We start from the raw sequence: 12,114 nt of genomic DNA, 5'->3' as shown, positions 1-12,114 counted from the left end.
TTTTTTGAGATCTCACTATGTTGCCCTTGGTAGAGTGCCATGGCATCAGAGCTCACTGCAACCTCACTCCTGGGCTTGAGCAATTCTCTTACCTCAGCCTCCTGAGTAGCTGGCACCACGGGTGTGCACCATAATGCCTGGCTAGATTTTTTCTATTTTGAGTAGAGTCAGGATCTCGTTCTTGTTCAAGCTGGTCTGGAACTCCTAAGCTTAAGCAATCCACTTGCCTCAGCCTCCCAGAGTGCTAGGATTACAGGTGTGAGCCACCTCATCCAGCCAGAATGCTATGGTTTGATGGTATCCCCAATAGACATATGTTGGATGCTTAATCCCCAGTGCAATGGTGTTGGGATATAGGACCTAATAGGAAGTGTTTAGGTCAAGAGGCCTCCAGCCTCATGAAGAGATTAATGTCATTATAGAGAGTGAGTTCATTATAAAGGGTGCATTCAGTCCCCTTCTCTCTCTCTTTCTCTCTTTGTCTTTCACTTACCCTTCCAGGTTTTTTTAGAGACAGGGTCTCACTTTATTGCCCTTGGTAGAGTGCTGTGGCATCACAGCTCACAGCAACCTCCAATTCCTGGGCTTAGGTGATTCTCTTGCCTCAGCCTCCCAAGTAGCTGGGACTACAGGCACCTGCCACAACACCCAGCTAAAAATTAGCCCTGTTTTGATAAAGAAAATTGGTAATTGCACTGATTTGGCAGACAACCATTTTCTACAGCCATTTGTCTCCAATTCTCTTCAGGATATCATTCTCATAAACACAGAATTATGTCATTAGGATACTATTAAAGTGCAGCCAATCTGTTAATGCAGGCCCTTCCATTTTTCTATTGTCTGTTCTACAGAGCAATAGAGACATTTCATTCAACACCTGTCAGTCTCAGAAGCCTGGTTGTAAGTACACTGAGGTGAGAAAGCCTGGGGACCTTTACTTTCCCTATTTGAAGATCAGCTCCTAGCAACAATCGACATACCTGCCAGAGCTGAATTTCTGCCATCTACTTGTCCAATCCTACTCGTTCTATTTCCTTTAGTTCTGTTCTTTCTGTTCCTCTGTCTGCTTTGCTGCCCCTCTTGTTATTTTCCATTCTCCTTTCATTCTGTCCTAAGCTGCTCTGGCTCAACATTTTCCCCTTCAGGTATTATATGTACTTAATACCAAGAACAGAAGATAGATTCTCAATAAAAGAGCCAATGGAAATTCTAGAAAAACCTATACATTTTGTCAATTCATACATATTTTTCCACGTAAAAACTGACATCACATTGTATCTTAAAAGAAATTCATGAAAATGGGGACACTACCCTGGCATATGTTTGAATAAATCATTTTAAGAATGTTAGTGCCAAGAGCCATCTTACTTTCCTTTAGATGTTTGCAATTTTATAACTTTAATAATATTAACATTAAAGGAGGCACACTCTTAGAAATAATTCTTGCAAAGGTAAATTTACGGGTTTGTGTTTCCTATTTGAGAAAGTTATTTTTTGCCTTTTACTCCATATTTCTTCCTAACTGATCCTAAAGGATGTAATTGAATTGCAGAGGGTGTAGCAAGAAGACTTGCTGTATTGGGAACGGGGGACAAATGATAAGAGCAAAACATGCTCCGTGTCTTCAGTTTAGGTTAGAAGAAGGGCCCAGCAGTCTGCATGCCCAGGGGAGTGTGCCGCGGCTCAGACATGCCACCGCAGGTTTGACAGAAGACATTTTTCTAACCCCCAGTACTTTCAAGGCATGTTTTAAGTTTCTATCAGTCTGTGCAAGAAAGCCTGAGTAATCACGTGCATCTCCAGCAGTGCCATCCAAAGTGCTTCTTGCTCTTCCTGTATATCATTCTTATTTCCATTACGGCCCTCCCATAATCCTTGAATAGTTCCTTCTTCACAGGGTACACACTTCTGCGGCCCATATTCTGAAGCTGGACCAACTCCCATTCAAAACCAATTTTACTATGTGTCCTTGAGCAATTTATCTGACCTCTATTTTTTAACAATGAAATAGAGACGATAATAATCAATAAAACTGTCCTGGGGATAAAAAATGAGAAAACATATGTCTTTATTAGGGTGTAATACATAGTAAGTACTCCTCAAAGTTTAGCTATTATGATGCATCCTATGCATAAAATAGTGCTGGAAGACCATGAGAGCACAGAGTACCTGGTGGCACTTCAGAAGAAAGAGTGTGCTAATTTTCCTGTCATTATTTGTTGTTATAGTTGTTCAGGTTTTTTTTTTCTCTTTTTTGAATTTCAGAATATTATGGGGATGCGCATGTTTTGGTTACCTAATTGCTTTTAGACATTTTAAGTCAAAATTATAAGTGTGCCTTTCATGCAGAAAGTGTCATTGGATTATTTTTTTAACTATACAAATAGGTAAAAATCTCAATGCAGGATACAACTTGTGCTACCACCACATGGGTGCCTCCTTGATGACAAATGCTGAATGCCAGCTGTCAACTCCCATTCTCACAGGTCCCACTACGCACAAGCTCAAATACTTCTGAAGAAAGAAATGGGACACAGGTGGACCCAAGGAACAGACTACACACGAAACTGCTGAACTTAACGCTCAGTGAAACAGAGTATCTGAGGAAAAACTCTTTAAAAGGAATTGGACGTAAAAAAGAAGTAAAGAATGGGGTTTCATCCATTTAAAAAAAAACATTTGTAGTTTTATCACAGTTTATATGAACAGACCTTTAGCTCATTCTGGATTCAGTTCGAGCACAAGAGATTATCCCACCTTTTACTGCAATTTGAACACAAAATACTCCCGCTCTGAGAATGCCTTTGCCAGTGACACTGGTAGATTGTGAGAATGCCGGGCTATTTAGATTTTACAGAACATAAGGTGTCTATTTTCCAATGAGTTATCACTCTCTAGAGTCACAAATCCTCTTTCAACACCCTAACTACAGCCTATGATATCCTCAAAGTCCCTGATCTGGCAGAATCTTTTTTCAGCTCCATGCAAAGTCCAGACACATGTAGAGTAGGTAAAACTGCAGTGAGGTCTGTAACTTCACCATCCTCAGTGACATGCTCTGACTTTTCAACCTGTTCTACCTCCCAATGCCATTCCCCTTCTTTCCCAGTCTGGACCCTGGTCAGTTATTTCAATACGTCCTTTCTAATAGTTTTAATTCTGCTGCAAATTCCTTTCCAGCGGAAGACTAGAAATACACTTACATTCAGAGTTCACTGCCTCGTCTATACATAATACACATACACAGTAAACATACATACAGAGATTGGAAGTTGACTATCTTTTATATATCTAGATCTATTTCACCACCCGATCTATTACTCCATTTTTGTCTCCTCAAGTCTGCTAGTATTTTACAGACAGCATTAGCCAGCAAATAGGCAAAGCCATTAAGCATTTAATTCTCAAATTTCTTCCATTTATTTATGCATTTTTTGACGTTTTTAGAGGGAAAGATTTCCTCCTCTTTCTTATGATTCCTATATTCTTTTAAGTTAAATGTAGATTTTATTGTCACTTGTACTCACTGCATTATTATATTTACTTTTTTGTTTTGTTTTGTTTTGTTTTGAAGACAGCGTCTCACTCTGTCACCTTGGAGTTGAGTGCCCTGGCATCATCATAGCTTACAGCAACCTCAAGCAATCCTTACAGGGCTCAAGCAATTCTCCTGTCTCAGCCTCCTGAGGACTTGAGACTAGAGATGTCCACCAGCACACATGGCTAATTTTTCTATTTTTAGTAGAGATGGGGTAAGGGGCATCTTGCTCTTGCTCAGGCTGATCTTGAATTTGTGAGCTCAAGCAATCCACCTGCCCTGGCCTCCCAGAGTGCTGGGATTACAGTCATGAGCCACCATATTATATTTATTTTTGAAAATATAGTGAGCTAACGACCTCTACAAGTTAGAAATACTGATATACTTAGCTTCATTTAAAACATCATTTTTTTTAGACTCACCCTACATTTTTTTTTGTTTTTTACGCCTCCTTTTCTAACTCTATTTATCCCTTCTACATTAATTTCATCTACTGACATGAAAGTTTATTCTTCTGGATTTTATTGTAAAGATCCCTAGAAAATTTTAAAATGTATTGTATAATTCTCCAAAGTACGGCATCAATGCTTTCAAATTCTACATACAAGAACAGTAGGTCATATTAAATCTGATCGCCAACCTTCATTATTTTCCATGTGGTATGATCACTTCAAATAGTCTTTATGTTGTCATTGTTGCTGTTCTATCAAGGTTTATTTGAATATACAATATTATTTTCTTATTTCTTTGCTTGCTATTGCTTATTGCATCTTAAGTTTTTCATTTGGGATAATGTTTCTAATTGTGCAAGTTGAAATCCATTAGCTTAAGAGGTCACAGACTTGAGATCTCTGTTTCTTAAACATGGCCTTAATTTGACCAAGACCCCAGAGAAAAGCTCCTTTAATCTGGTCCATGGAAACATTTCTAGTGCCTTTTTAGAGACACAGCTCTAGGCTCTTCCAAGGATCTTAGTTCCAGCTTCCTGACTATATGTCTTAATGTCCTATGGGAATTGAGATTAAAATCTTAGTGTTCAACATGTAAAATCTATGAGGTTAGACAGTTAAGTTTGCAAACTCAGCCTAGAAAAGGTACTGCATACTTTATTGCTGAATAGCATCACAGCCACCTTTGAAGTACTCCCTTTGGGTTGCTGTATGCTGATGCCAGCTCCTACACCACACTTCAAGGCAATTCTAGAACTCTTTTTTCTGGAATGGCCATCAGAGTTGTCATCATATGAGATCAGACAATTTAGATTGTGAACTCATCCCAGAAAGAGTGCTGTATATACCTCATTCCTGAATAGCACTACAGTCACCAGATGCCCAAGGAAAGTACTTCAAAGGTGACTGTGGTCATATTCAGCAATGAGGTATGTAGCACTTCTAGAATGAGTTAGCGAACTTAATTTTCCGACCTCGTACATACGAGCTAACAAGCGCTTAAACTTATGCTTATCCCCCAATTTGTTTTCTGAGTTTTTTGTTGTTATTATTTATTCCTAGTTCCTTTTAAATTTGTTTTTAATTGAATACATTCAATTACTATATATAAAATCTATATTAAGCACATATATATGCTTATATATATATGCACACACACTGTTACAAATACTGAATAAAAACCAAAACATAAGGCAAATTTCATACTTTCATACAACTTACACTCTTATGAATTTAAGCATAGACACGGGGAATATATGAATAAATGAAGTAGAGCCAAGAAGTAGTAACTTCTATAAGGAAAATAAAACAGGATCTTGCAATTTAGAGAGACTGGTTAGGGGAAGACTGAATGGCCAAGAAGGGCTTCTTTGAGTCTTGCTTGTTTATTTGAGCGCAGACTAGAAGGATGGTTTTGTAAACTCATGTAGGCTTAGCTTTACATGTTTTTTGGTTGTTTCTCTTTCTTCTCACTAACTCTCTGTGCCATTATTGGCTATGGGTTTTTATTCCCTTTCATAATTTTATTCTGTACCTCCTAAATTCCTCTTTCTCTTCAACCTAAAATATATACAAATATATATATGTATATATTCAGACGGCTGATACATATGTATATATTCAGACAGCTGAAAAATCTTGTCCTAATTATTTGTCTTCAACTTAACTGCCTGTGAGCTTTTTCATCTGCTATTTTTTACCCATGTGTTTTAATAAGGCTGTTTCCCCAATTTTGCCATTTAGTGAGGTCATTCTGAGAATTGTCAAAACTAGTATCTTTTAATCATCCTCTTCATTAAGGTGTCTTCAAGTAAAACCATGCACTGATCACTCCCTGAAACTTCCCTCAACTGTGGCCCAGCATCCTTCTTTGAATGATATCGTTTTCTTATCACTTGAGTGCTCTTTATGAGATTCTGTTTCCTTCTGTTTCTCTTGGCTCCGTTCTTCACTGCTTTCCCTTCTAGTTCTAGATCCTGTGTATTACTAGACCCACTTTCATTATTTATCCCACTCTATGGTGAGAAAGGTCGAGAGGCTTCTCATTGCCACTTACCAAGCTGATACAACAACATAGCTCTTCGGGCGTCTTTCCCTTATATGCTGTTTCCCATATAAATGCAACGACACTTTAAATCATGTACAAAATTGAATTCAGCTTTCTACTGGAAATATATTTCCCTGAAGTGTATATCTTATCTAGTTTAATTATGTCAATGCCATAATAATGAAAATATTATTCATCTTCACTTCCAGAATCAACCTTTAGAATAAGCATACACGAATTAATTCTAATTATTAAATAGAATATATGGGCATGTTACCTATCTTAACTGTATACATAGCAGTGAGATTGGGTTGTGAGATGCAGAACAGGGATCAAGAAGAGAAAAAGGAAAGGATAGAGGGTCTGTTTCCTTATCATGTATGGCGAGAAGTTGAAATACAGCTAACATATATGAAATAACAAAGAAATTATCAATAAAATAATATCGAGGACTACAAATATCAACAAGAAAAATATAAATATTAGAAAGGAGAGAAAAGAAGATGAAAATCATTTGTAGAAAAAGTTAATAAGATCATAAATTAAAAAGTATATGTTTATAGATAGGAAGGTAAATGTTAGTAATAAAATCAAGGTTAAAATTCCCTGCCAGGTCTCTGTAGAGATGATTGCTTTTCATATGTCCTCATTCAACTGGTTTACCTTGTTATTTCTCTCTATGTGTATACACACACACACGCGCACACAGATGCATGTACGTACACATGTATACACGTTTGCCATATGTAGAATATAGTACCATATGCATTATAATTTTTTGGTGTACGAAGAAAACATGCCTGTGTTTAGTATTGATGGTTCTGAACCAAATTTCCTAGGCAACTGATAAAGGACTTTTAATATATAAATTTATGTTTAGGCGTATGAGGAAATTTTTCTTGATTTGTATTTTAAAGCATTAGTTGCTTTTTTATGACTGAACATCTTCAAAGGTCTCAGTTATATATATGCTGAGTCTTTGCATCTCTCCCTTTGTAACCTCCTTTCCTCTTCCCCTTTTCTTGTTTCTGTATCACGATTTCCCAGACGTTCTCATATCTTGGAGTCATTCTCTCAGCCAATGTACTGCTTTTCTTCAGTGACCTTTAGGAAATATCTATATGAATGTATTCATCACGGATGCTTTATGTGTATAATTTATTTGTAAATTTTTTTAGATTTTATTCTTTAATATTTTCTCTTGAAATTGTATTGACTCATTGCATTCTTCACCCACTTCTCTGGTTTTTGGTTCATTTCTCTTTGATTTTCTCAGTCTACATTTTTTTTTTTTAAGTATACCTTCATCTGTTTATTTCTTTGCAATTCATTTCAGTTTGAAGTGCTGTGTTACAGTTTTAGTTTTTTGTGTGTATCTTTTTTAGAGGAAAGGTTTCCTCAGGTGGGTTGTTTGATTTCTCAGTTCTGTATCTTCTTACAGGAGCTTTACACTCAGTTAGTCGGAATCCTCCTCTTCCTAGTCAGGGCTCCTGGGCCAAGAACTCCCGTCATTACTATGAAGACTTTCCTTAATGGATAAGGGTTTGGGTGGTGTTAGTGGGAAGGGAAAAGGCAGGGCCACACTGTGGTTCTCTCTCATTTGACTAGGATTCATTGGATTTCCTATTTATGTCCCTTTTAATAATATCTCAGATACTTCCAGTATCTTTGGTCCATTATTTCTTTTTTTCCTAAAAATTAAAAATTTCTGTAACATTCCCAATTTCAATCCCTTTTAATTTTAACCCTTCCTTATATAGTTTGCATTTTTAAATGGCAAGTTCTAGCCGTGTGTTGAGGACTTAGCATTTAATGTCAGATATTCTTGTTTTGAATCAATGTTTGGCTGTTTATTTATTACTTCTTGGTTTGTCTCTTCTCCATGGGCTGCCTTACTGATCTGGACTCCTATTCTCCAGATCCATAGGGTTATGGCAGTGACAGAGTACCAGCCGTAGCTTTGTTGTAATTTGATGCCTATTTTTCTAGTTAAAGATAACTTGAAATTCACATATTCTTTATATTTCAGTAAGGTTGAAATCTGACATCATATAAGGCACTTTGCCTTAACTTGTTCAGTTTGTGTGATTTAAATTAGTCGACTGCCCCAATCCTTGAGCCAAAATAAAACTAAATTTTTTATATATGTGTGTATATTTTTTTTCCTGCTTTGGGTTATTTTGCATGAACAGCAATTTATTTATTTATATCATAACTGTGTATATTAATGCATTTATGGGGTACAATGTGCAGGTTTGTTTGTTTGTTCTTATTGCCTTAGCAAAGCCTTCCAGATTTTAATTATGAAACTTCCATGCCAACTTTGTGTTGTCATTTCACATTTCCTTACAAGGAAGCTTTTGTCTTTCTTTCTTTCTTTTTTCTTTCTTTTTTTTTTTTTTTTTTTTGCCCAATTTTAGCCCAGGAATATGGGGAGACGGGAGAGGGAGGGGAAGAGAAGGGAGGGAGTGGGTGGAGGGAGGGTAATTGGTGGGATCATGCCTATGGTTCATCCTATAAGGGTACATGTGAATCTCTCTAAATATAGAATATAAATGTCTCAACACAATAACTAAGAAAAAGACATGAAGGCCATGCTAACCAGTTGGATGAAAGTATTTCAAATTCTATATATAAACAGTACACAGTACCCCATGATAGTATTAATGTTCACTGCTATGATTTAATAAAAAAAATAGATTTTTTTGATGATTACATATTTATCATAGAACATCAATGAAGTATAGGAGGCTAAAAATAATTAAATCATCCACAACCCAATCACTAAACCATAACTTCTACCATTTCCTACCACTGTAGTGTAGTTTCGTTTTCCATATACAGGCATATGCATGCCTCTGTTACATATGTTTAATTATGTATGCATGTGATAAACATATATGGAGAAAGAGGCAGAGATTTCTCAGAATCTCTGCCTCCAGAAATTGAGCAATGGGTAAAGGTGAATTATTTTGTGTAGGAAAAGAAATGAGAAGACATTTAGAAGGACTAAGTTTGGGAAAATGGAAAGACCTAAGAAAGAAAAATAGAAATGGATATTTATGAAGGTATTCTTTATGAAATTCCATGTATAACATATTGCAAATTGAATTTTCTTACTTTCTAGTAAAATATGCAGTGAAATCCTCACTGCCTATAATCTTTGGAAAGTGGGTTTTCTTTCAGAAGAATACACAGTAGAACGGAGTTCTGTTATAAAGAGCAAGTTTGGTATAAAACAAAACAAAGGAGAAATACCCATAGGAGAACAGCCATAGATGTGTCTATATATATGCCACACAGCTTAGGCTGTTCTTTACCTTTTCATTAAATATTCTGCCCTCATTAAATATGTTTTAAAATTCTTGACTTTATTTTCTGTAGAGTCTTCTTTTCACCTGGAAGACCTCATTAGTTTGTTTATTCCAATTATTTTACTATTTTGAATAGTTTTGTAGTTATATATAAAAAGAATATAATTTCAGATTATTCCTTGGGACAGATTCCCTGAAGCACAATACTGATACAGACACAGATGATATACCAAAAGTTGATACAGGTTTTTAGTTTTGACACATTTCCAAATTCCTATAAAGCTTATGCCATTTATGCTTTCACCACCATACTGTATACCAACCCTATTTTAAAGGTTGTGGTCACTTACACGGATTTAAAAAGTATCTTATTCTAATTGTTTTAAGTTAAATGTTGTTCAGATATTCATTGGTCATGCTTTTCATGGAGAGAAAGTGGCAAATGATTTTCTCATATACTTTATCCATTGTTCTACTGTGATATTTTGTTTTTAATTTTAGAAAGTCGACAGGTATGCTTTATAACGAAGCGAAATCAAATTGGGTTATTTTTATGTTTACCCACTTATCTGTTTACTTTTCAATATTGTTTAGGGCATTAAATTGATACATAGAATTTTTTAAACGGTTGAATTCAACAATCCTTTTTATGAGTACTTTGTGTGTATTTCTTTTTTTTTTCTTTTTATTATTTTTTTTGCAGTTTTTGGCTGGGGCTGGGTTTGAACCCGCCACCTCCGGCATATGGGACGAGCATCCTACCCTTTTGTGCCACAGGTGCCGCCCTGTGTGTATTTCTTTACAAACTTTTTCTTAATTAGTGAAAGATTCATGTACATTTTCTCTCTTAATTATGATTTTTAAATTAACATTTATTCCATTTCAAGTATAATGTATGGTAATACAAATGAATGGATTCCTAAGAGTACATGGTCTCTCAGGGTGTCCTTCTGTTCTGTGGTTTCTATAACTAACCAAGATTAAATTATTTGAACTGTTTATAGCTTTGTATATTTTAATATCTGGTAAAGTAAGCACTACATATTTCAAGAGAGCTTTTTGGCTCTCTTTACAAAATGACTTTTTTTTTTTTTTTTTTTTTACTTCTGGAATATATATACAATGAATGATTTCTCTGAGGTTATCCATAAGTCATTGTAATTTCAAATTTGACTAGTTCCTATCTCAGGAGCAACAGACACCCCTAATCCTGATCAGACTCCCAATCACTATAACTAAAATTATGGAACTATGGAAATCATCCATTCATTAGCTCCAGTAGCAGCATAACGTGGTGTTACCAAATTCTCTATGAAAACATGCTAATAATACGATGCACAGAGCAGATTCCTGAGGAAAGCAAAGAAAACATAAACTCACGTCTAAGATATATAATTCCTTGGCAGTTTATGAGAAACTTTCCCACAGTTATTTATTTATAAAACCTCTAGAATTATATGCCTACAACGTCCTATATTGTTTACCTTCTCCCTACCATTTGACTTTTGAAAACTTCTACTCAGCAGGACACGAGGTTTCATTAATATGACCAATGTGTCTAATCATTATAAATACTGTGCCTTGCCTCATTTTCCACATAATTACCTTGTGAAGTCTGTCATCTCCATCATGATCATACACATTTTCTTGGCCAGAACAATGATATCATTGCTGGTATCATCCCAAATCTCGATCTCAGCATCCAGCTTGCTTTTTACTTTCTTGAAATCAGCCACTTGCTCAGCAATCTTTTCTTTTTCTGCCTCGGGCAGTTGAGTCATCTTAGCCTAAAACATGTAATAATTAGATATAAGATCACTACACTATGTCGAGAGCATTTGAGTAAGAAGTGGACATTATCAGCTTTTCATAAAACTTGCTTGCTTAAAATCAGAGACATTTCACAACTTAAGTCATTTAATCAAAACTTTCCAGGTTAGATTTTCATATAAAAATCTGTTTATATCTAAGTATTTGTACTCGAATTATAATGTTACACTTGAGAATAAAAAGGTAGAATTTGGTGTCTGACATACTCAAATCTACTTTTGAAAACAAATGTAGGAATTTGTATATTTCTAATGCATTAAAATTTTAAATTAATTCAAATTTAGTACAACACTACATCAGTTAGAAAAGTGCATATAAAAAGGTAGAGATATAGCAGATTTTGACTTGAAATGAGACTATGTGTACCTATATATGTATAGGTAATAGTATAGACCTTTACAAAAACACTGAATATACATTGGTAAGTAATGAGTGTACACTCAGAAATCATATGTTTACAAGTAAGCACATATATAAATAAAGATGTATGTATATTTTGTGAATATAAACACCTTTTCTCCAAATGGCTATGAGGAAAGAGTAACTATGTCATGGAGGGTTTATTATGGACAGCCCTCCCTAATTAGCACACTGTACACTGAGGTGCTTTTCTCTCCTGCACAGTAAACCTTTATCTGTCTTAGCATAATATCATCCATTCAATGTGTCATATTTTGAACAGAATGCAAATTATGCCCTCCATTTGCAATCTGGGATCCAGCATTCTCAAAAAATCATCTATACCCCCAAAGTACCATGTTCACAGCCCTTGAACAATGGGACCAATGACTTTTTGTGCCCCCTCCCCCCAAAAAACAAAAGTCTTGAAGTAAATGTGATTTGCTAATCTCAAGGCCATAAAATTTCATGAGGCTACCATGAAATTGTATTTCCAAAGGGAATTTCAGTGATACTCTCCTAGTAGAGTAAGGACAT

The 12,114-nt window shown here is 35.6% G+C and overlaps 1 protein-coding gene across 2 annotated transcripts in view; it reads right to left on the bottom strand.

The window, feature by feature from the left end:
• The window catches only part of CTNNA3 (catenin alpha 3), a 1,564,769-nt gene that overhangs the window by 115,388 nt on the left and 1,437,267 nt on the right, over positions 1–12,114 (bottom strand). For both annotated transcript variants that reach the window (XM_012801447.2, XM_003783622.3), the window contains one exon: positions 10,954–11,135. In XM_012801447.2, coding sequence (XP_012656901.1) covers positions 10,954–11,135 — 182 coding nt within the window. The remainder of the gene's footprint in view (positions 1–10,953; positions 11,136–12,114) is intronic.

This window comes from Otolemur garnettii, unplaced genomic scaffold (genome assembly GCF_000181295.1).
Source record: "Otolemur garnettii isolate 467f Iridium unplaced genomic scaffold, OtoGar3 scaffold00008, whole genome shotgun sequence".
NCBI lineage: Eukaryota > Metazoa > Chordata > Mammalia > Primates > Galagidae > Otolemur > Otolemur garnettii.
The sequence above is the reverse complement of the archived record's forward strand: the minus strand, read 5'-3'. Positions and strand labels throughout refer to the sequence as shown.